The sequence below is a fragment of the Zalophus californianus genome, chromosome 4 (genome assembly GCF_009762305.2).
Source record: "Zalophus californianus isolate mZalCal1 chromosome 4, mZalCal1.pri.v2, whole genome shotgun sequence".
Classification (NCBI taxonomy): domain Eukaryota; kingdom Metazoa; phylum Chordata; class Mammalia; order Carnivora; family Otariidae; genus Zalophus; species Zalophus californianus.
Window position 1 is genome coordinate 145,849,992 of NC_045598.1, and position 25,952 is coordinate 145,875,943.

The 25,952-nt window shown below is 38.2% G+C and overlaps 1 protein-coding gene and 1 non-coding gene across 7 annotated transcripts; one reads left to right on the plus strand and one right to left on the minus strand.

The window, feature by feature from the left end:
- Nucleotides 1-1,068: 1,068 nt before the first annotated feature.
- Nucleotides 1,069-25,099, plus strand: OSGIN2 (oxidative stress induced growth inhibitor family member 2). Of its 6 annotated transcripts, XM_027617261.1 has the most exons (7): nt 1,210-1,271; nt 6,467-6,577; nt 7,966-8,120; nt 13,733-13,869; nt 14,284-14,475; nt 20,504-20,595; nt 23,225-25,099. In XM_027617261.1, the coding sequence occupies exons 3-7, from the start codon at nt 8,054-8,056 to the stop codon at nt 24,246-24,248; spliced, it is 1,512 nt and encodes a 503-aa protein (XP_027473062.1). In that variant the 5' UTR covers nt 1,210-1,271; nt 6,467-6,577; nt 7,966-8,053; the 3' UTR covers nt 24,249-25,099. The 6 variants fall into 6 exon arrangements, with proteins under 6 accessions (XP_027473033.1, XP_027473062.1, XP_027473043.1 ...); XM_027617232.2 differs by lacking the exon at nt 6,467-6,577 and having other exon boundaries at nt 1,069-1,271; XM_027617242.2 differs by lacking the exons at nt 1,210-1,271; nt 6,467-6,577 and adding an exon at nt 1,896-2,072.
- Nucleotides 21,085-21,232, minus strand: LOC113917885. The gene has a single exon (XR_003518389.1). It is a non-coding gene; the product is annotated as a U4 spliceosomal RNA (small nuclear RNA).
- Nucleotides 25,100-25,952: the final 853 nt, after the last annotated feature.

Here is a 25,952-nt window from a genome sequence, read left to right on the forward strand (position 1 = left end):
AATAAAAATACAAAATCTCCAGGACGCCTTTGGCTCAGGTCATGATCCCGGGGTCCTGGGATTGAGTCCCACATTAGGCTCTTTGCTCAGCAGGGAGCCTGCCTCTCCCTCTGCCTGCCCCTCCCACCACTCGTGCCCTGTCTGACAAATAAATAAAATCTTAAAAAAAATACAAAAACTCTAACTGTAAGAAAAATCCTCTATGTAGTCACTGTGGCCTGATTTAATCATAAACCATTATATAGTGTAAACCACAATAGCCAAGTTCACAAGGTTTAAATACAAACCAGATTAAGCCTAAAATTTGATATGCTCACTTTACTATTTGATCTGAAATACTTCAAAAAAACTCAAAGTAAAAACAAAGCCATAAAGGAAAAATTACACAAAATACTTATAAACATTCTTACAGTTTTAAATATTTCAATTCTCTGGATTGGCATACATTTTAGGAATTTAGGTCCTTTAAAAGGATAATGTTATGCCTAGTAACAGAAAAGTAACTTCATGCTTCACTTTTCGAGACAACATTAAATGAAATGAACGTGTCAAATTGTCAATAAGACAAGGGAAAAAACAGAATTTTTTTATAACCCTGGAGGCAGGCTGAGTCCTACAATTTTCTGTTAAGCTCCACAGAATCTAAAATACCTGCTATGTGCAATTTCGTTCAATGACAACTTTCAGCAAAACTAGAGAACTTAAATAAAAAAAATATTTAAAAACAGAAACTATGTGTCTTATATTTTAACCGCAAAAATAATTGGGATTTTTTGGAAGTGGGGATAGGAAGACATCTACATCTAACAGCACATGCAATCAATCACTTCTAGGAGTTTTTCCCGCCTCTATTTTTTTGACAACATCGAATAGGGACACTCATTACTCGGTACTTTCCTAACTTTTCTTGAATCCTGTTCACCTGGAGGGACTTAGAATACGCGTTCCCGCCCTTTCCCCCGCCCGGAAACGGACTCAGTAAGTCTTGGGCGGGGCTAAGCACCTGTACTTTTTAGCCAGCAACGCCGGTGATTCTCACACTAGTGAATGTTTGCGAGCCACTTACTTAGGGAAGGGAGGCTCCCCCCCATTCAGGAAGGAGGACTTCCACAGTCAGAACAGTTGGGGGTGGAGCCCGGGCACCTGTGGTTTGGTGTGTTTTCCCCCACCCCCCACCACGCCCCAGGCGATTGTGATGCAGGGTCGAAAGCGAGAAGCGCGCAGAAGCTCCCAGCGTCTGCGCCCAGCCCAGCGCGAGAAAAGGCGCTAAGGTGGGTTTCTTGGGTGGGACTCTCGGCCTTTCCCTGGCCTCCTCGGTGGGAGTCCCGCGCGGACGGACTGGGGTGACGCCGCGTTGCTCCCCGGTCGCGGAGGCCGCGGTGTACGCAGGGGTCCCCCCCGAGCCGTTCCGCTACAGCTTTCTCTTCCTCTCATCATCCGGTCCTCTCGACGCGCATCCGCCCAGCCCTGCTAACCCCCCAGGCCGTGGGTGCACGCGGAGGGGCCGCGGGCCGCGGGGCGCAGGCCGAGGCCCGGGTCCCCGGTTGCCGCCGCAGCGGTCCGGTTGGCGCGAGGACCTCGGCCCCCGGCCCGCGCAGCCGCCGCTCCGTTAGGCCCGGCCCCTCGCCCCGGCCGCGTCTCCACCAATCGCCGGCCTCGCCCGCCGCCGCACCTGCGAGGAGGAGCCCGCGCGTCTCCGCCGCAGCCGTCGCAGCGTCCCCGCCCCGTTCCGCCCCCATCGCGGCGCCCCCAGATCATCCGCCGCCGGCGTCTAGCTCCCCGCAAGCGAGGAGCGGAAGCCGCTTTTTCTGAGGCGGAGTTCGGGGCGCCGGAGCCCGGCCCGCTGCTGAACCGCAGCTTCCGGGCAGCCGCAGTAACGGCGACGCGCGGAGCGCTGGCGCCCCGCGGACCCCGCGACCCCGGGCGAGTGGGCGGGCGCCCCGAACGGGCAGCCCAGCCGGGGCAGGCGGCGGCGGCGGCGGCGGCGGCCGTGGCGGTCGCGCTCAGGCGCCCCGTGCGCCGCACTCCATGCCGGTGTGGTGCTGCAGCTGCTCCCTGGCCGGTCATTTCAGGTGACTTCTCAGCCGGGGAGCGGAGGGAATGGGAGCAGGCGGAGGGTGGAGCGCTTCCCGGCCCCGTGCTGGGGCCGAGATGGGCAGAGGCCGGGCGGGGTCGGGGTCAGGACCGGTCTGGAGTCGGGACGGGTCCGGGGTGAGGGGCGAGCGCCGGGACTGCAGCGGCCTCCCGCCTCGGCCGCCGCTTCCTCCTGGTTCCTGCCTCATCAGGGTTCCCGCCTCGGCAGCCTCTGCTTGGGGGCACCTCGCTCCGGGGGGGTGGGGAGGACTCTCCTCTCTTGTCCTCTTATCCTCTCCGGGACCGGGCCAGTCACGGGACTTCGAAACCGGCTAGACCCGGAGCGAGTCGGTTACTGCGACCTGAGACTTCCGAGTAGCGCAAAGTTTGAAGAGTTGCGAAGGTCTCCTACCCCACCTTTACAGTCTATAGATTTTTTAAATAAACGTAATAATCTAATTTATTGGGTTGAAAGGAGGTAGGAAACTGTTTTAAGTCTGATGGTCTAGTTAAAAGTAGGTGCTAACTTTGTTCTAGGATGCTTGTCATTGCAAGCTGTATATTATAGAAATTTGAAATAGGTGGCCATTCAAGACTCACATTATGGGAACGTTCTTAAGGGTGATGAGGTTAATGCATTTGAGAATAAAAGTATGTGTTCTCTTGCACGGTTGGCAGACATTTAACTCAGTTACGGGGAGAAAGGCTAAAGGCACTTGGAAGTGATTTTAACCCTGTGGTGAATAAATGTTCAGTTTATCGAAGACTTAAGTAAATTACCTTACTTCGCATATATGAATGTGCTAGAATAATGATGTATAAATTTTTCTCAAAATATGAAACTCTGATCAAGAATTTTAAAATTGGAGTTCGTAGGTAGAATTTAAGTGGCCATGAACTTGCGTGGAAGAAAGGTACAACTGATATTTTTGCTAAACTTTAACCAAAATCTAATATGTCTTTCAATTATGAATATAAGCAACAAGTCACATAGTACTTATGAACTTATCATCAATAAAATTACAAATATATCAGTTGCACATACCTAGAAATACTGTATGCTTATTTTTTCAAAATTACAGTAATTACACATCACCAAACTTGTTACTTATTTTTTTTTGTGCAAATAAACATGTCACAAGTTTACTTTTTATAACTGTATTTTAATGTAATTGGTTTCCTTGTAAATCCTATGTATCTCTTTTGTATTTAATAATAATATTCAACGAAGAGGTTCAGAGGTTTCACCAATTTGCTGAGGAGTGTAAGGCACCAAGAAGGTTCAGAACTCCTGTTTTAATAGAGAGCAACAGTTCGGGCTTACCCAACTTCTCAGTGAGTTTTGTAGGGGTTTCTAAATTCTAGATATTAAAAAAAAAAATGTTTGATGCAATTGCTGGATTTTTAAGTTTTAGGCAACTTTGTTGACTACTTGACAGACATTGGTTTGAGAGTATCAGATCCACTTTGGAGAGTTTGGGTGAAAACAGGTTCCTCTAGTGAAAACTTGTTAAACTGAAGCCCCTTGAGAAATTAACATGCCTTTCAGACACTGCTGTCTAAAATTTAGCCTTTTGACTGCACGGCTGTGAATTGATTGCTTTTGGTATAGTTGAACTCTAAGGACACAGGTTGGGATTCATATCCATTCAGCTAACCCTCGGTTGTGGATACCATATGCCTATTACCACTTTGTACAGAAATTTGGAGGAGATGAAGACAAAAGTAGTTGGTATGTTTTGATCTTGAGGGATAAAGGAAAACAAGCCTTGCTAGCCAAAAGAAAAAAATTGTGATTAATAAACCTTATTTCCATTGTAAAAATAACTACATTGTATCTCAGATTTAAAAACTAAAACATTTAAGACCTCTTCTTTAGGAAGGTGTCTGTAATTTACTCATGCTATTTTTTTGAGCAATTTTATTAGGAACCCACATTTTAAAACAGGTTGTGACAAACCTGTATGTTTTGGATCTTGTGCCATACCTGAAAGGAATAGGTATTGTGATAACTGTCCAATGACTTTCCAGCTGCTTGTTCCATACCTACTGTGTTGGAAGATGAACAGTGTGACTGACTTCATTTGTGACTTTAGAACCTTTTTTTCATATAGTAGTATTAAATTGGTGACAATTTAGGATCATACTTCCAAAGACTATAAAAATTCAGATACTAAAGCATTTCATTTGAGTTTGAGTCATCATTTAAAGAAGTATTGCTAGATGTGAGAAAAGTCTTTTTGTTACCCAAATTTTATGCCTGTGCCATCCTCTTAAGTTTGTTTTGAGACTGGACTATAATATTTCAAGAACAAAAGATGGAAGTGCTCTAAAATCCTCTCAAATATCAAATAGTCTTTATGCCTAATAGGGCAACTATTTTTGCATGTGTGTAAAGTGCTGTTTACTATTTCCTAAAATGTAATTATATGTTTTCTTAGTATCCCAAATAAAGGAAAAGTAGATTTTTTATTACTCACAATACTGTTTTAAACATAACATTGATCAGGTTGGATATCTCAAGTAAAAGTTGAAACTGTTCATAGACCTGTGATATATTATGAATATATTATAAAACGTGCAGTAATAATGAATTATAACTTAGGCTCTGAATTTTTTAGAAAGAATACTTATCAGGCCTTTGTTTCATTGTTGCTTTATGCAGAATCAGTGAACCATACTTTTGTTTTTTGTTTGCTTCTCTTGATTCAGTTTTTCATCTGTGTTAATTAGTATTAAATTTTCCAAATACCAGGCAAGTTTATTACAAATAGTTTATACCAGAATTATAGGTCATATACAATTATATACATACCAATATTATTATAGATTATATACATATTGTATATTACAGATTATACCAATGACCAGTAGAAAATCAGATCTAATTACTTACACTCTATAGAGAATTTAGATAAGCTAAAACTTTGGCTCTACTTAATGTTCTAGAGTCTTGGAACAGACTAGACTTAAATTGTTGGAGGCCCACACACAAAACCTACTAGACCTAATAAATGAATTAAGCAACATTGGAGAATATAAGGTCAACATACAAAAATCAGTCCTATTTCTACACACTAACAGTGAACAGTCTGACAATGAAATGAACAAAATTCCATTTACACTAGCATCAAAAAGAAAGACTTATTCCTAAGTCTTAAGACTTGTACACCGAAAACTACAAAACATCTTTGAGAAGAACTAAAGAAGGCCTAAGTAAAAGGAATCCCATGTTCATGGATTGAAAAGCTTAGTATTCTTAATTAAGATGGCAATATTTTTCAAATTGATCTATAAATTTAGTGCAGTCTTATCAAAATCCTAGCACCCTTTTTATGCAGAAATGACAAGATCCTAAAATTCATACGGAATTGCAAGGAACCCAGAATAGCCAAGACAATTTGAAAAAGAACAAAGTCGGAGAATTCCCACTTCCTAATTTCAGACTTTACTACAAAGAAACAATAAGCAAGACACTGTGGCGCGTGCATAAAGATTAATCAGTGGAATAGAATTGAGAGTTCAGAAATAAATCCTTAAATTTATGGTCAGTTGGTTTTTCCATGGCATCACAAGACAAAGGGGAGATCACAGTCTCTTCAACAGATGATTCCAGGACAAATGGATATCCACAAGCAAAAGAATGGAGTTGGACTCTTATCTCACACATCACATATAAAAATTAACTCAAAATGGATGACAGACTTAAATCTAAAAACTAGAACTATAAAACTTACAGGAAATAGTAAGTCTTAGTGATCTTAGATTAGGGAGTGGTTTCTTAGACACCAAAAGCACAGTAGCAAAAATAAAAAAATTGAAACTTTTGTGATTCAAAAGACAACAAAGGGAAAGACAGCCCACAGAATGGGAGAAAATATTTGCAAATCATCTATCTGAAAAGGAACTTGTGCTCTACATATATAATTTCTAAAGCTCAATAAAAAAGCCCAGTTTGAAAGTGGGTGAAAAATATTTCTACAAAGAAGTTAATACAAATTGCTAAAAAGTGTATGAAAAGATGCTTAACATTATTAGTCATTAGGGAAATGCAAGTCAAAACTGCAGTGAGATGTAACTTCACACCAATGAGGGTAACTAAAAAAAAAAAAGGTAAGTGTTGGTGAGGGTGTGGAAAAGTTGGAACCCTCCTATATTGCTGGTGGGAATGTAAAATGATGCAACCATTTTAGGAAACAGTTTTTCAATTCCTTAAGATGTTAAACAGAGTTTATGACCCAGCCACTGCATGTACTCGTAAGAGATACGAAAACATTTATCCACACAAAATTTATACATGAATAGTCACAGCATTATTTGTGTAGCCAAAAAATGGGAACAACTCAAATGTTCATCAGTTTGTGAATGAACAAAATGTGTTCTCTCTCTACAGTGAGAAATTACTTAGGCATGAAAAGAAATGAAGTACCAATACCCCCTACACTGTGGGTGAAGCTTGAAAACATGCTCAGTGGAAGAAGCCAGACACAAAAGGCCACATAATGTGTGAGAGGTTCCATTTATATGCAATTTCCAGAAGAGGCAAATCCAACAACACCCAATGAGTGGTCACCAGTAGCTGGAGGGAAGGAAGAATGGGGAATGAGTTTTAATGGGTACTGTAGTTTAGTAGTAACTAGTTTGCTACTGTTAACTTAGTTTATCACTTTTAGGGTGATAAAATTTTTCTGGAATTAGTAGTGATTGCAAAACCTTGTGATTATACTAACAACCCTGAATCGCACACTTGAAAAGGAGGACATGTTTGTTAAGGTTTGAAGGAAACATCTCTTTGATTAACAAAGTTAGTGATGATCTTTTTTTAAAAAAATTTTTTATTTTATTTCCCGGGTGATATATATGGGAGCAACAGTGTTTGAGGTGGGGGTATCTGGAAGATGAGGTGTGCATCGTCTGAAAAAGAATTGCCTTTACAGCCACCACAATATCAATCAGGCCTGGGTATGCAAAAGGACTTTGATCAGAAGCATCCAGAGGGAGCTGGGGGACCTGTCCTCGGCACACATTCAGGAGAGAGACCAGAAATAGGCCTGAGTATAATACACTCATTTGAGGGCAGTTGCGCAGAAGCAGGCTGGGTAACTAGTATACCTGGATCTGCTCAGAGAAGTAGTTGGGATGATCTGAAAGGGATGCATTGAGCTGAGCATAAGATACTTCTTCCGGGAGCAGGCTTCAGTATAAGGAGGGGCTTTCCCTAATAGACCTATCCAAAGGGTATCTATTCTGGTCCCAAAAGGCTATGTATCATTAGAGGAGTCCAAATATTTGGGGTGGAGTTTATACCTTCTTCAGGAAAGCTGTTAGCATATCCTGGAGAACTCTATCCCACGGTAGACTGGGACCTTCGGAGGCTATTAGGGAAGCAGAAATTTTGGTCTCTGCCTAATTCTTTCTGTTTATCATTCTCCAGGATCTGTGAGTCCTGTGAAATAACTGTTTTCCTTAGTATTATGACTATTTTGTTCCAAATATGCCACCTCTAGTGCACCTATCTTTTTATTAATGAGAAAAAAATAAGAAACTAGCCATTCCTAGGAAATCTCAGAGAATTCTAAAAATCCCCAATACAATGCTGTCTCTTTGGTCTTTAAAGATAGCTTCTTATTTAGAACTTGTGTGGGACTTGCCTACATGGTACTACAGAGACATTAACAGCTATTTAGGATTTCTGACATTAAAAATGGTACAGGTTGACAGGTAAGCTAAGCTACTAATTTGAAAGCAATCAGAAGAATTTCTTTTTCTCCTTTTATGGAACTATTGCATATTTTATGGCCTAAATAAAATCTGAATAAAGACAGGTTTTTATAAAGGCACATATATAAACTACATCTCTTGTTTTTTGTTTCATTTTTTTTTTTTTTGAAGAAACTATAGTGACACTGAAACCGAAGGAGAGATTTTTAATTCCTTAGTGCAATATTTTGGTGATAATTTGGGGCAGAAAGTTAAAGCTATGCCATTAGTTGAAGAAACTTCTTTACTGGAAGATTCATCAGTGACTTTGCCTGTGGTAGTAATAGGTAAGTACTACATTTTACTTTTAAAATTACAATTCTGATCCTTACTACTACTATATATGCATAGTTACATGGCACAAGGTCTTAGGATTGTATTGAGAAGTAGTCTTAGGTTTTTTGATATGATTAAGTAACCAGTAACCAAGTCTTGGGAGCGAGTAATTGGTTTATCTGATACTAGATTCTGTGTTAGAATGTAACATTTTTTTCATTGAAGGATTGATACTACCCTATTGTGTTAAAATACTGTCAATTGTGTTAATTATTATGATAGTGTCATGGCAATGATTATAACCAGGATTAGTAGAGCCCCATACAGAGCATTCTGTGTACATAATTGGATTATGCCTTAGAACCCTAGAGTCCTCTGTTGTGGGGTGGATACAGTCAGGGCAACTCAGAAGTTGAGTAACTTGTGCAAGCTAGTAAAGGTTCTCAGTAATGACTGTTAGGGTACTCTGCTGTGGTGTGTACTGTAATGACCTTAACCACAGTATTATCATTATAGATCCTTTGTACCAGCTCAACAGATAGGCATAGAAGGTATTAAAAGTTAAGCTATTAGTGCAACCTAATTACTTCAGAATTGTAGATATTTTTATGATTTTGTTTATTGCATGTTTTTAACTACCTGTCACATCTTGCATCTAATATTCAAACGTACTACAAGATAAGTGCTGTGGTGTGAAGCAATCTGCAGGAAGGAATTACGGGGCATAACATACCTTGATGGCATATAGCTTCCTTAGCTTCTCTGAAAGCTTTTCTTTCTTTTTTTTTTTAAGATTTATTTATCAGAGAGAGAGAGAGAGCACATGTGCCCGTGTGAGGTGGGGGAGGGGCAGGGAGAGGGAGAAAGATCTCCAGCAACTGTGGTTCCTTTAGTCTGGGAACACTGACCCACTGAGCATGGAGCTTAATGTGGGGCTTGATCCCACGACCTGAGATCTCAGGACCTGATCCAAAATAAAGAGTTGAACGTTTAACCGACTGAGACATCCAGGGGCCCCTGATAGCCTCTTTCAAAGTTAACAGGAAGGAGAGAAAAGTCCTGTCCTCTGACTGGCATATGGGGGGATACAGTAAAGGGAGGGAGGGAGGGAGGGAGGGAAGACCATTCTATCCTAGATTTCTTTTCAGGGGTGATGCTAGAGATGATGGTGTTTGGAGTAGTTCACATCCAGGGTATCTTGGCGACTCTACCTCATGTTCCATTTTCTCACTTCTGTCCAACACTGGTTTTTCATCCTGAGTGTGTTGGCATGAGTAAAGGAACCCTCTTCTTGTTCTCGCTGGCTGTGGGCAGGTCAGAAAAGAAAAAAGTACCATCATCTGTACCTGCCCACCTCACTCCCTCCAAAACAATCTGTTTGTGTTTTGCTTCAGCTAGCCAATGAGTAGCTTAACCTAATGCACATTGGACTGACAGTAGCACTCCATCAGAGCACAGAGAAGGAACTATTTTCCTTAATGTGTGTGTTTTCTGTTGCTGTCATAACAAATTTCCACAAACATAGTGGCTTTAAACTATGTAAATTTATTATTTCACTGTTTTATAGGTCAGAAGTCCACTAGTCTCTGTAGGCTAAAGTCAGGATGTCAGCAAGATTGCATTCCTTTCTGGGGTGTCTAGGGCAGAACATTTGTTTCCTTGCCTTTTCCAGTTTCTATAGGTTATTCTCATTTCTTGACTCCTGGACCCCTTCTCCATTTTCATGATCTGCAGTGTGGGTTCTCTCTCAACCTTCTTTCATTGTCCCCTTTCCCCCCTCACCAAAGCTGGGAAAGAGTCTCTCTTTTTAGGACTGGTATAATTAGGTGATGTCTACCTTTACGATCCAGGGTATTCTCCCGATCTCATGATCCTTAATTTAATCACATGTACAAAGTTACCTTTTGTTATATAAAGTAACACTCTCAGGTTCTTGGGGTTAGGATGGGGACTGTCTTTGGGAGTAAGGAGCAGTCCACCTATGTATTTATTTCTCTGTAAACTGCCTGTTTGTATTTTTTGCCTATGTCTGTTGAGTGTTGTTTTTTGATTTAAGGAACTTAGCTCTTTGCCTCAGATCCTAAGTCTCACTATTTTGCATTTATTTAATGTTTATTTTAATTAATAGATTTTTTTAGAGCAGTTTAGGTCTACATGAAAATCGAGTAGAAAGTACAGAGAGTTCTCGTATACTCCCGTTCTCCTGCCACCTCCAGTTTCCCCTATTATTAGTATCTTGCATTGGTGTGCTGCCTTTGTTATAATTGATGAACCTCTGATTATACATTATTTTTAGCTAAAATCTGTAGTTTGCATTAGGCTTCACTTTTGTGTGTTGTATAGTTCTGTGGGTTTTGCTGAATGTGTAAGTCATATATCCCCAATTGCGGTATCCTACCGAGTAGTCTCACTGCCCTCAAAATCTTCTTTGCTCCATGTATTTACCCCTCCCTCAACCCCCAACCCCTGGCAACCACTGACCTTTTACTGTCTGTGTAATTTTGATTTATTTAGAATATCATATTCATGGAATTATACAGTATGGAACCTTTTCATACTGGCTTCTTTCACTTAACAGTATGCCTTAAAGATTCGTCTAAGTCTTCTCATGGCTTGATAGCTCATTTCTTTTTTATCACTGAATACTATTGCATTGTATGGATGTTTGAGTTTGTTTATGCACTGATTGAAGGACATCTTGGTTGCTGACAATTTTTGACAATTATGAGTAAAGCTGCTATAAACATGCATGTGTAGGTTTTGCACAGCCATTGAGTTTTCAGCTCATTTGGGTAAATACCTAGGAGTGTGATTGTCGGATCATATCATAAGACTATGTTTAGCTTTTTAAGAAACTGTCAAACTGTCTTCCAAGGTGGCTGTATCATTTTGCATTCCCAGCAACTGTGAATGAGAGTTCCTGTTTCTCTAAATCTTTGTCAGCATTTGGTATTGTGTTTTAGATTTTAGCCATTTAATAGGTGTGTAGTGGTACCTCATTGTTTTAGTTTGCAGCGCTGTAATCATACATGATGAACATCTTGTCATATGCTTATTTGTTAATCTGTGTATCTTTGAAATGCCTGTGCATCTCCTTTCTGTACTTTTTAATTGATTAGGTTATTTTCTTATGATTGAGATTCAAGAGTTCTTTGTATATGTTAGGTTTTGCAAATATTTTCTCCCAGTGTGACATCTTTTCACTCTCTTAATAGTGTCTTTTGCAGAGCAGAAATTTTAAATTTTAATGAAGTTCTGTTTGTCAGTTTTTTTCTTCCATGGATGATCCTGTTTTTAGTGTTATATCTAAAAACTTACTATCAAACTCAAGGTCACCTAGATTTTTTTCCCCTATTTTATCTTCTAGCAGTTATATAATTTTGTGCTTTGATTTAGGTCTTTGATCTGTTTTGAGTTAATTTTTGTAAAAGATAAAAGGTTGGTATCTAGATTCATATTTTTGCATGTGGATGTCCATTTGTTCCAGCACCATTTGTTGAAAAGACTCTCCTTTCTCCATTGGATTGCCTTTGCCCCTTTGTCAAAGATCAGTTTGACTGTATCTGTGAGAATCTATCTCTGCTGTCTTCTGTTCCATTGATTTGTCTCCTCTTTAATAATTTCCACACTGTTTTTTTGATTGTAGTTTAATGGAAGACTTGAGTTTTGATGATGTTGGTCTTGACTTGCTGCTTCAGTATTGTGTTTGCTATTCTGGGTCTTTCGCCTTTCCATTCAAACTTTCGAATTAGTTGGTATCCACAGAGTAACTTGATGGGATTTTTACCTGGATTGCATTGAATCTGTAGATGAAGTTGAGAAGAGCTGACGTCTTAACAATATCAAATCTTCTTATTCATGAGCATCTATTTAGGTCATCTTTATCAGAGTTTTGTGGTTTTCCTTGTATGCATCTTATATATATAGTTAGCATCTTAAATATATATAGTTGGATTCATACCCAGGTATTTGTGTGTGGGTGTGTGTGTGTGGGCACATGCATAGATTAAGCAGTATTGTACATTTAATTTCAAATGCCACCTGTTCATTGCTGGTATATAGGAAAGAAATTGGCTTTTGCATATAACCTTGTATTGTGCAATCTTGATGTTAGTTCTAGGAGTTTTTTGGCCCATTCTTTGGGATTTTCTACATAGAAATCATGGCTTTTATGAACAAAGACAGTTTTATTTCTTTCTAAGTCTCTTATTTCCTTTTCTTATTGCATTAACTATGACTTTTATCATGGTTTGTGTTGAATAGGAATGATGGGAAGAGACATCCTTGTTCTTGATCTTGGAGGGAAAGCATCTAGTTTTTCACCATTAAGTATGATGTTAGTTGTAGGTTTACTGTAGAAATTTACCAACTTGAGGAAGTATCCGTCTGAGTTTACAGAGTTTTGTTTTTTTTTTTTTTATGAATAGTTGTTGGATTTTGTTAAAGGCTTTTTCTGTATCTTTTATCTGTATTGATATTATTATATGATATTTATTCTTTAGTTTTGTCTTTGTTTTTGATTCAAGGAAATTAACTCTGCCTCAGATCTTAACTTCCACTATTTCTCATTTGTTTTTAATTTTTATGAAGGCAAATGGTTTACTTTCCTTTCTGTCTTTTGAGTTTTGTGTCATGCTTAAAGGCTTCCCACTTCATTATTATAAGTAGAAGTAGCAATCCATTTTCCAGTATTCTTGGATTTTACTTTTCATATTTACATCTTTGAGCTTCTTTTATTTGGGGCAAAATATTAGAGAATGGAACAGAATTTTCTTCCTGAGGCTAGCAGTTATCCCAGTTGGATTAAATTTTTGGTAGATGGAGATAATAGAGAAGTGAAAACCTAGACTAAAGGAAGTACAGAAGTGGAGCTGGTTCACCAGGGTTCAAGAAAAAATCCAGTTTGGTTTTAGTTTAAGCATATAAAAATGTAGGAAGACACTATGAGGAGATGGGTCTGGAAAGATGATTGAGACCAAAACATGGTGAGCACTGGGTAATCAGAAGCAAGCAATTAAAGCTTTCCAAATGGAGGGGGTAGCATGATGAGGACCTTGTTTTATCAAAATTCATCTGCATGTAGAATGTGAAATGATTTTGGAATAGGTGTATCTTTAGGATGAACAAGAGACTTTTTGTCTTGGAGTGACACAGAGATGACTGAATGGATATAGTGACTAAATAGATTTAGAGTCAGAACCTGATTAATTTAGGATTTTGTTAGCACCAGACTCTGAGAGGGGATGGGATTTAAAGGAGAGAACTTCTGAAGGAAGGAACTCAAGAGTATGCTTTTGGATACATTGTGGTTAGATTATTTAGTGGTTCGATGAGGTGGAGTGAAGGGGTGGCATATGGAAATGTGGGATGTATTTTTGGGCAAGAGGTCAGCCTACAGGTCTAATTTGGGGTCAGTAGCATAGAGACTTAACGCTTCGAGTAGATGAGACTACCAAAAGAAAACAGAGAAGACAAAAGTCAGTATCCTACGAATACTTGGTTTTAAGAGTTTAGGGAAGGAAGACATATTGGTAAGGGAGAAAAGGCATCTTTGAGAAAAGCCAAGGAATAAGAATGTTAAGACAGATGATGTACCTCTCCACCTTTTTTTTTTTCTAAATAGGAAATGGACCCTCAGGAATCTGCCTTTCTTATATGTTATCAGGCTACAGACCATATTTATCATCAGAAGCAATACATCCAAATACAATCTTACATAGTAAATTAGAAGAAGCAAGACATCTTTCCATTGTTGATCAGGTATTTCTTACATGTCAATTTTTTTTTTTTATACTCAAATTTCCCAAATTATTTCCTGGCGGGAGTTCTAATAGGTGCTCTATGTTCAAATAAGTTTGGGAAGTGCTGCTTTTTGTTATTGGAATGTTACAGTAGACATATTAAGGCATATTAATGTATTTTAAATGCATCTTCAAGAGTTGCAGTAAAAGGATCTGATTAGTTTTGTTGAAATCCAGTCTTTTCCTATATTCATTTGACCAAAGAATCTGTTAAGGTCTCAGGGAACATCAGTGTTTTATAGTAACACCACCAAGGAAATGCTGGATTAGAGTGATGGCTTTCACTGTTGTACCAGCTGAGGTTTGGTTTTGTTTTGTTTTTTTTCCTTCAAACTCTACCTTTTTTCTTTCTTTTTTTAAAAAATTTATTCAGGACTTAGAATACTTGTCTGAGGGCCTTGAGGGCCGATCATCCAATCCAGTTGCAGTACTTTTTGACACACTTCTTCATCCAGATGCTGACTTTGGTTATGATTATCCATCCGTTTTGCATTGGAAATTAGAACAACATCATTACATCCCTCACTTAGTTCTTGGTAAAGGTCCACCTGGTGGAGCTTGGCATGTGAGTATGTTTTTCTTCGCGTTTTATAGTGTATGTAAGTTGTTATATGTCATCTTGATAAGACCATTTGAATTTTGAAACATTATGATATACAATGTTATACATTATATACATTTACCACATTTTTATCTGAGAATTTTAATGGTGTTCAATAAAATATGGGTTACGAGAAGTTAAGCCAAATTTGATTACCAGTATAGTCTTAGAACTAAGCTTCTCTATACTATTTTACAATAACTATATAGAAAATATTTCAGCATTGTTTTGCATAGTAAAAAGTTTTAAATTCATTTCAGACTTTATAAAATCTCACACAGTATTTCAGGCCAATACCCATTATTTCCCTATGTTTTCAATATCTTAAGTGAAAAGTGGATTGTAAAAGAAAGAAGTTGTATTAATCTGGGCTGCTATATGTGCCTTAAACAACAGATATTTATTTCATAGTGTGGAGCTGGGAAGTTCAAGAGCAAGGTGCCTGCTGTTTAGTTCGTGTGAGGGCTCTTTTCCTGGTTTGCAGACAGCGCCTTTCTTGGTGCATGCTCCTTCCTCCCCTCTGCCCCTCTTCTAATAAAGCCACTAATCCTATCATGAGGGCACTACCCTCATGACTTCCTGTAGCCCTGGTTACCTCCCAAAGGCCTCATCTCCAAATACCGTGACACTGGGGGTTAGGGCTTCAGCATATGGATTTTGGGGGTGACACAAATTGAGTTCATGGCAGGGGTTAAACCAGAGAATTGATTAACATAAAAATTCAGTGCATTTCCTTAGGGGTCAGGAACTAATCATTTTTCTTTTCTCCTGTGTCCTTAGCTGTTAGTATGGCATCTGGTATGTAGTGAATGCTCATTTGTTATACAAATAAATGGTAAATAATTTTTGCTATTTTATGAATAAGGATTTCATCAGAATTTTAACATTAAATATCAGATCTTCATTACAGACTTCAGTTGAATATTCCTATATTAGTGCAATGCTGTATGTCTAAGTAGTTATTTACATTTAATAAGTGACTGTTTCAGGGTATTTGGGGGACTTTCTAGATTAAATATATCACCAACTTCTTAATGTTAAGTTCCTTAATGGTAACAGATAGCAACTAACTTTATCTGTGCCTTTTGGCTTAAGTGTTTATTATATTTGTGCTGTTAATGAGTAGCATTGTTAAACGGTAGTTCCTGAAAAAGCCATAATGCATAATGCTTCTCTAAATTCCTGAGGTTTTATTGTACTTATATTTTCCAGCTTAGAAAAATGTACAGACAATAATCTATTAATATCATTTTTTCCTCTAATATAGAAAAGTTAAAGCATGTGTAAGCCTTGATTACTAAAAACATTTGAATCAGTGGTAAAGCTAAAATATACTTAAAACTTGCTGAATTTTTTTCATGCATCATATAGGATATCCACTAGAATAGGGTTATAAATAAATGATATTTTAGCTATTATCCATCTCTCAAGCATCACTTCTATGAATTGACCTGACTTTTCCAGGCATAATTATTTATTCCCTCCCACCTCTGCATTCCATACCTTAATCTTAAAACTCTTGACTGTAGTACTATCTTTTTAGACAGCCCTCTCCCCTGCCGTACTTCACGTACCTGCTTGTTAACCTAAGTTATGACTCAGGATGTAAGCTCCCTAAGTCATTTGTCCTCTCGTAGTCATTTCTGTATAGTTCTTTGCTTCTCTTGTGTGATCCAGTTTCTCACCACTCTCCTCACTTCCAGACTTTCTAACAGTGTACCCCTAAAACTCCATTTGCTAATAAACAAGCTTTTGTTTACTCTTAACCATTTCAGTTATTATATGCTGCTTTTACTCCCTTCCTTGAAATCTTGCTTTCCTGAAGATACTGTTCTCGCTGCAGCCCTCTGAAGTGGAGTCTGTTCACTTGGCCCCATGTCCTATCAGGTTGACTAGTGAGGTTGGGGTTCTCTTTCTTCCCCATCGCTCTTCTGTCAAAGTCCCCGTTCCTTTGAACAGGTCTTGTTATCTTCTAGCTCGACTGTGCCTGCTTGTCCCCCCTCAGTTGTTGAATCTGTGGCACCTAAGTCATGGTTTTCCATTGTATCTCAGGTTTTATTGTCAACTTGAGTACCTCTACGTATGTGACACAGAAGCAACCCCTTAACCTCTTAGTCTCTTCATTCTCAATGATCTCCTCATCTCCTCCTTAGATACTGACTCCAGGGCCACCACTGTGACTACTCAGTGAAAACCTGAATTTTCAAATATGTTACTTTATGATCACAACTTTTTATTCTTCCAGCTGCATCACCCAATTACACTGAACCTAATCTTCAAACACAGAGAGTTTGAGGCTCTGATCTTCACCTCCTTACCTACCCAGCTTGGGTTCTGTAGTCTCTTGACCCATTGTCCTTCTATCACATGGGCTTGGTAAAAAAAGCAATTTATATGACTGTCTACGTTATCTTTTCCCATACTTAAACTGTTAAACATTGCCAGGAAAAAAAAAGTTGGACAGCTGTGAAAAGTATTCTGCAACCTCATTTGGGTCCTGAATACTACTTAGTAATCCTTTGATACTTCCTTATTAAATATTCTTCTCAAATCTCAATCCCTTTTTTTTCACCTTCCTACTTAGAAATACTCTTGATTTTTAGAAAATAGAATCCATCAGGATTGAACTTCCATAATTTTGTGCTCAAACCTACAAATGTATCTGCATTCATGCTACCTTTTTGTTTCTTATCCCCTGTTATTGTAGAAGTGGTGTCCCTTCTATCTAAGACTAACCTTCCAGCTATGTTCTGGACCCTTGTGTTCTCCAAGGATATTGCTTATTTGATTTTCCCCTTCTTGTATCTTAAGTTTCTCTGGCAGCTCCTATTTATCAGTATATAAATACACTAAAATTATTTTCTATTATTAAAGTTTTTCTGTTAGCTTATCTGTATTCTTTGCTTTAGAGCCACCTTCTTGAAATAGTTACCTATCCATTATTTTTTTTTAAGATTTTATTTATTTATTTGAGAGAGAGAGAGATAGCAACAGAGAGCATGAGCTGATAGCATGAGCCAGGGAGGAGAGGGAGAAGCAGGCTCACCACCAAGCAGGGAGCCCAACTTGGGGCTTGATCCCAGGACCCTGGGATCATGACCTGAGCCGAAGGCATACGCTTAACTGACTGAGCCATCCAGGCACCCCACCTATCCATTATTTTTTGCCTTCGCCTCCTATTCCTTAGCCAACTTAACTCTAGCTTCTGTCACTGCATTTTCTGATTTTTAAAGGTTGGTAACTTCCTTTTTTGCTCAGTTTGATAGTCTCAGAATTTTCTTTCCTGACCTCTGCAACATTTGACAATGATGATACCCCTCTTAGATTCTCTGAACCTTTCATCTCCTTGTTTTTCTTATAGTCACTCCTTTTCATTACCTTGTGGACTCTTCTGTAAGCTCTCTGCCAAGCCATGGTCTTGCCTTCATTCTCCCTGGCTTGTCTCATATACTTCAGTGACTTGCATGTGACTGCTGAGTGATTCCCAAATCAGGACCCTGGCCCACATTGCTTTCTCTTACAGATTCACCTAGATACCTTCCCTTGATTATTCCATAGGTGTTCTCAAACTCAGCATGCCTGCATAACCAATCATCTTTATCATCAGATTTCTTCCTTTCCTTATCATGGAGTAATAGCCCTGGAATGTTGTTACTCAAGCCAAAAACCTTCCTTGATTGTTCTTGCCTCAACTCCCATTTCAAACCAGTTAATTGTATTTTCTCCATTCTTTCTCATAAACATATTGTGAGTCCTTCCACCCTACTTTTCCCCATCGTAATTGTGTTTGGCCATCATCATCTTTGACCCAAATTATTGCAGAGGTTTCCTACTCCAGTCTTTTCTTCTTCATACCAAAGCCAGAGTTATCTTTCTTTTGAATGTTAACACCCATGCATAAAACCCTGTAGCTGCTCTTAATTCATCTAATGAATAGTATGCAAACTCATTAATGTATTTTACCAATACCTGGGTGATCTAGCCCCCATTTGACTTTCTTGCTTTACTGCTCTCTTACATTCCATGCTCCAGAATACTCTTTCTGGGAATCCAGGTTCACACTCAGGCTGTAGATTCACTAGGATTCACAGGACTCCTTAAAGGTGTTGTACTCATGGTTATAGTTTATTACAGTGAAAGGATACAGATTAGAATCATTAAAGGGAAAAAATTCATGGAATAAAGTCCAGGAGAAAACAAGCTCCAGTTTCTAAATGTTCATTTTTAGTGGAGTTGCAGGGGGCTGCACTTAATTCTCCCAACAATGATTTGTGACAACATGTTCAAAGAGTTGCCAATCAGGGATGCTCACCCACACGTTGGTGTCCAGGATCTTCTGGGGGCCAGTCGTGTAGAAAAGCAGCACCCATGTGACTGACTCCTCTGCCTCCCAGAGCAAATGCTAGCGTTTACCATAAATCTCATTGTTAAGATAAACTTACAGTCACACTGTACAGTTACAGGTACAGCAGGGCCCAAGGCCTCTGGCATACAAAAAGTCACTCATCAGGTAGAATATTCCAAGAGCTCAGGGGTTGTTTCCTAGGAAGCAGCCAAAAGCCAGGTCCTAAAGACAGACCTTTCTTAGTAATGTGCACGGTTTAAGCAACCCAAGTCTGTTAATACTTTCTTGCATAAGGCTGAACTTCTTTTAATTTCTTGAAGGACACTGCTGTTCTTTCTCTTTATAAAACTCACATAACATCTTTATTCTGCCTGGAATATTCTCCCTAATGGTACACTCCCCACAGCCCATTTGTGTCCTTTAAGAAATATTCTTCTCTTTCTGTATGCCCCTGGTACTTCTGTCAGGTTTGTGTTCCTTAATATACTATAGTCTCCCTGGCAGCAGGAATGCATGGCATAAGGAAAACAAGGAAGACTGGGAGAAAGATGAGATCAAGGGACTAGGGCTCGCAACTAACTGGAAGAGCTGGTGCTGTGGGAATAAAGTGTAGATTGTAGAAAGTGGAATATTTGTGCCTTAAGGTTTTTGAGTTTCAGATGAGACAATTACAGCTCCAGATAACTTCTGTATATAATACATTCTTAAGTTTTCCTTGTGATGTTTTCCATCTTCTTGGTTCATATCCTAGTATCAGGCCCAGTCTGCCCCAAAGCAGTGGCACCTTGCTGCCTTCTCTCCCAGGAGTGATCTACACACTGTCACAAATAATAGGCTTCTTAAGGCCCAGCACATAGTAAGTGCTTGGAAATGTTAGTCAATAATAATAACTATAACAATAAGTACCATTCCCAGTACTGGGTTGTATAGAAGCAGGGCAGGAAGACTTAAGAAACAGCCATAGCCTAAAAGACTTGGTTGAAAGAGATCATTGAGGTCATTGGGACAGGTGCTGTTGGCCCTCGGGGCTTTTTGTTGCGTTGTAGTGAGCAAAGCAGAAAGGAGGACGACAAGGGAGCCTGAAGGGCTCACGTCCTCAAAGGCAGCATTAGCTTCTTCAGCAGTGAGTCTGTTCTTAATCAGGTAACCACTGCTTCTTTCCCTAGTTTAAGAACGAGATGTTGCTGTATCCAAACCAGCTGACTTTGTAATTATAATTGATGGAGGGGGAAAAGCTGTTCTGCACATTTTTAAAAAAATCCGTTAATATTAAAATGGATTTACATCTAAAGTGTTAGAAATTAATGAACTTTTCTCCTTTTGTTTAAAAAGTGAAAATACTGATTTGATTTGTTCCTCTAACATATTCTGTACCTGGATTATATTATTATAGGCTTAAGCTATTAACATTGTATAGGCATCTGGCAATATTATAATAAACTTGTTTTATAAGTGTATAACTTTATGAAAGAAGGAATATAGATCCTACAAAATGATAAAAGTATTTGTAATTTACACATCCATTTAGAACTTCTTTCAGCTCTCCTTATCCAGATTCTTAATTACAGTGAATGAAGATGGATTTGGTTTTTTAAAAAAAATCCATGTCACTGCTTAAATGTATTTGTGCATTTTTTATTCAAATAGAATATGGAAGGTTCCATGTTGACAATCAGCTTTGGAAATTGGATGGAGCTACCTGGACTTAAATTTAAAGATTGGGTATCTAGCAAACGAAGGTAAAGATCAAACTGTTACAGTTCTTTGATATACAATGAGAAAGTCCATCAGCAAATTTCAAAATATTTGTGACTCTTAGAGGAATAATATGTCTTTCAAATAAAACCTCTTTGTAGCAGTGATCATGAGCTAATTTCCATTTAGAGAGATGTTATAAGATAGATTGGGTTCCTTTGCTTTTGTTAATTATGGATTTATCCCACTTTCTGATTAAACCACTCTAATTTCTCATCCACCCACAAATCCTTTCTATACTTACTTATTCTTATCAGTCGATATACAAGTTTGTGTATGGATATCTCATGTATGTATACCTATAGTGTTTGACTTTCAGAGTAGAAGAGTGCATATGATTAATAATTTAGAATGATGGAATAAGCCAGAATCTGTGATGTGATTGGTTACCCTACTGGCTACTATAGAGGTAAATATTAAGAAATATGAAAATAGAAGAAAGAAGAAAGCTCTGCTTGGAAGAATATGAATTTATTTGGGGAAAAATACCTAAAATGTAAAGTAATATGAAAAGCCTTTTTTTTTTTAAATTTTATTTATTTATTGGGAAAAGTTTTCAATTAGCAATAATCGTGCCTCGGATAAACCTCATTGGCTACGATACTGCCACTGCGCAAAGCTTAATTTTATTTATTTGACAGAGAGACCGTGAGAGGGGGAATACAAGCGGGGGGGGTGGTGGGAGAGGGAGAAGCAGGCTTCCTGCTGAGGGTAGCCTGATGCGGGGCTTGATCCCAGGACCCCGGGATCATGGCCTGAGCCGAAGGCAGATGCTTAACGACTGAGCCACCCAGGCACGCTGAAAAGCCTTATTTTCAAGAATAGTAGTATTAAATTAGATAGGAATCGCTAATACAGAGAATCTAATTTGCTCACAGAAACAATAAAGCAGGGAAGTTACTTGACCTTTGTTAGAACAGGGTTGCAACATTTGAGTGCTTGACTTCCTTTTAGACGAAAACCGTATTACTCCATAGAAATTATCCTTAATTTGGGAAGATTTAAGGAGAACAAATTCAGGCCAGCATGAGTCATTGAGAATTAAACCTTTCAGATTTTTTTTTTTTTAAGTTTTATTTAAGTAATCCCACCACCCAGTGTGGGGCTTGAACTCATGACCCCGAGATCAAGAATCACGTGCTTTTCTGAATGAGCCGGCCACGCCGCCCCCCGTTTTGGATTTTTTTTTTTAAATATTTTATTTATTTGACAGAGACACAGCGAGAGAGGGAACACAAGCAGGGGGAGTGGGAGAGGGAGAAGCAGGCTTCCTGCTGAGCAGGGAGCCCGATGCGGGGCTCGATCCTAGAACCCTGGGTCATGACCTGAGCCAAAGGCAGCCGCTTGACTGAGCCACCCAGGCGCCCCAATACCTTTCGGATTTTTTAAAAATGGATTTTATATGGGTTTGAAATGAAAAGTAGTAAAATCAGGCAAGTTGTACAAGTTCTTGATTTTCATAAGCAAGCAAGTGAAAAATTGCTTAACATTCTTCCTTTGGTGATATGGGTAAAAAAGGGGAAGCTTTATTTTTTTATGTGCTAGAAGTGTTCATCCTTTTACATTGGGCATATTGTATATTGAAGTAATATGTGAAAAAGAATCTTGTGATTAAATATTGGCTTTACTTCCTGCCTTTGCATAGTGTTGACTATTAGATCTTGAGAGACTGACTCTTGAATCCTGACTCTGACTTATAATTTTGTGACCATGGTCAAGTAACTTAAACTAGCTGTTAATTTCCTCATTTATAAAATGGAGATTATGATAGTATTAACTGCTACATAGGGTTTCCGTAAAAAGTGAGAGTTAACATTTTAAATTTTAAGAAAAACTTTTATGAATGTCCAGTTATAATTTGTAATGAATTATGTGAAATTATTGGGTATGTTTTTATTGCTACTTCTTTCTAATTGGGGCCCAGGGTTTAGGGGTATTAATGCCTATTGCTTTAAAGTTCAAGTGGAAAATGAAAGAAACTGCACTTTATGAAAAAAGTACAGTTTTATGTTTACAGTTTTATGAAAAAAGTACAGTTCATTTATAGATTTCCTTATGAACAGGAAAACACAAATGTTTTATGTACTTAGATTAAGATGATTTTCTTCAGAAGATGGATCTGAATTTTCAGTCATTAGGAAACAACTCATGAAAAATCATGTCAAAATCATGTATATTAAGAAATATATATACTATAGACTTGCAGAATCTCAATTGTAATCTAATTCAGTCTATTACAGTGTGTAGACTGAACAGTAGACTGAATAGTTGTGAGATAAGACTATAAAAGTGTATTTCCACATTTTAATTCATTTATTTAATACATTTCTTGATAAAGGTAGCTAATCTGAACAGATCCTGTGCAAGGCACTGGGGAAACAGATGCATTAAAATAGTTTCTACCCTCATAGGACTTCTATTGATAAAACTAATTCTTTAACATTTTTAACTAAATAAAAAAACTTGCTTTCTTTGTAAAAGGATAATTTATAGCTAAGACAGTCCAGAGGAATTAAAAAGATGTTTATAATAGCTTACTAGGAGGAGCAGGAATAATCATGGAAACTATCACAGTACTCTTCTCATAGGATATTTTTCCTTTTCCATTTTTAGGAACCTAAAAGGAGACAGAGTTATGCCAGAGGAAATAGCTCGCTACTATAAACATTATGTAAAAGTCATGGGTCTTCAGAAGAATTTCAGAGAGAATACTTACATCACCTCTGTATCAAGACTCTACAGAGATCAAGATGATGATGGACAAGACAGAAATATTTCAACACAGCATTTACAGATAGAGAAGTCTAAATTTATCAAGAGAAATTGGGAAATCAGGGGTTATCAGCGAATAGCGGATGGTTCCCATGTTCCCTTCTGTCTCTTTGCTGAGAATGTAGCTCTGGCAACTGGAACATTGGATTCTCCTGCCCATCTGGAAATTGAAGGGGAAGATTTTCCTTTTGTGTTTCATTCAATGCCTGAATTTGGAGCTGCTATAACCAAAGGAAAGTTGCGTGGCAAAGTGGATCCAGTGTTAATTGTAGGTTCTGGGCTTACTGCAGCTGATGCAGTACTGTGTGCGTACAACAATAATATTCCTGTGATTCATGTGTTTCGCAGACGAGTAACTGATCCAAGCTTAATTTTCAAACAGCTTCCCAAAAAGCTTTATCCAGAATACCATAAAGTCTATCATATGATGTGTACTCAGTCATATTCTGTAGAGTCCAATCTTTTATCTGATTATACCAGTTTTCCTGAGCACCATGTGCTTTCCTTTAAGGCGGACATGAAATGCATTCTTCAAAGCCTCTCTGGATTGAAAAAAATATTTAAGCTCTCTGCAGCAGTAGTACTCATAGGTTCTCATCCCAATCTGTCTTTTCTGAAGGAACAAGGCTGTTACTTGGGCCATAACTCAAGCCAGCCAATCACATGTAAGAGTAATCCTGTGGAAATAGATGCATATACCTACGAATGTGTTAAAGAAGCCAACCTTTTTGCATTGGGTCCTTTGGTTGGAGACAATTTTGTTCGATTTTTAAAGGGAGGGGCATTGGGTGTGACACGCTGTTTAGCTACAAGACAGAAAAAAAAACATTTATTTGTTGAAAGAGGAGGAGATGGGATAGCTTAAAGCGAGTTTATAAGTAATTAATATGGGCAGTTAACCATTAAAGATTTTTCATAGTGGTTTTGCAGTGTACTGGCTTGAATTTTCTGGACTTGAATTAACTGTGGAAGAGAGCCTCAAGCTATAGTAACTATTTAAAGTTACAAGAACTTGGTGTTCTGATTTATATTGTATCAGAGGTGTCACTGTCAGACAAATAGAAACACTGCCAATTTGGTATACTTTAAGCTTTCACTTAACTAAAACATTCTTTTCTGCCAAGACTTACTTTTTGTGATCATTTGTGGCTACGTTTGATTCCAAAATCTTACAGCCTTGAATAATCTATAAAACCATATGGTATATTAGGCCAGAAACCATCTTCGTTATACTTTAGGTCACCTTGCTGCTCAAGGGTGGTCTAAAGACCAGCATTAACTTCATATGTAGCTTGTTAGAAATGTGGATCCTCAGGTCCCACAACAGAATTAGTGAATCAAACTGCATCTAATGAGATCCTCAAGGAATATGTATGCTTACTAAAGTTTGAGGCACGCTGGTCTAAAAGAAAATGTGATATAAGTTATGTATGCTGGGGGTGGGCAGGGTAGGAGGCATTTACAACTCAGGTTTAATTTATTTTCAATTATCAATTTCTATAAATCTAATTTATTACCAAATGCGGTATTTTAAAAAAATATTTTTATTGTTGAAACCTTGATAAGTACTTCATATTCTTAGCTTCTAATAAAGTCCAGTAATGTTGGCATACACTTAGACATTCAGGAACCTGCCAAGATATTTTTGGAGATTTATTCTCTAACTCACATAACCACCTAATTTGCAATTCAATAAATTGTGAATTAAACTACTTATCCCCGTGTGAATATTGAGTTTCTGTCATTAAAAAACTAACATTTGGGCATAAATACTTATATTGTAATACTGTTTGGGTACTGCTAGAATTATTTAGGGTTAAAAACTGTCTTTCCCATTCCAATGCTGATTACTTTGAAATCTGTTCATTGGAGATGACATAGTAGCTTATCCTATGGTTATTCATTGAATTATATGCCCTATCTTGACTTACATTTATTTAGATGTGCTTAATGTCCATATTTTCACAGACATCTCCAGCATTTGTAGTGTTAGGCAGAAAAGTCTGATTTCTGAAGTTCTTCATGGCAAATTTAATTTCTCAGCCTTCATTTCTTTTTGTAAAACTTATTTCATCTGGAATGTGTTTATTGAATGTCTTCCTTTTTCTTTAGTATAAAAAGACTAAAATGTCTATTTTTCTAATTGCAGTGTTATATGCTTACAGAATCATAATTCACCTTAAAACATCAGTGTTTATAGTACACTTCTACAAGTAGCTGTTTCAGATGAATTGAATTCTTACACTCAATATGTGTCATGTCTGATTTAGTTTGGATTATAAATGATGTAATCCATTTTTAGTTAACTATAATTGTAACTTTCAAATTTCACACCTATTGAAATGGTTATAACATCCCCTCACTGCATATGATTGAGCACACTCGCTTGTCCTTTTGAGCTCTGAATGAGTTGGGCTGGATGTTTTTATAAGATTGAGAACTGTTAACATCCCCTTGTGTCTCAAAAGTTTGCTCTTAACCAAACGATAGCATTTTTGTAATGAAAGTATTCATCAAAAAAAAAAAAAAACTTTAGGGAAAATAAAGCTTCAGTAAGGGCCTAAATAAA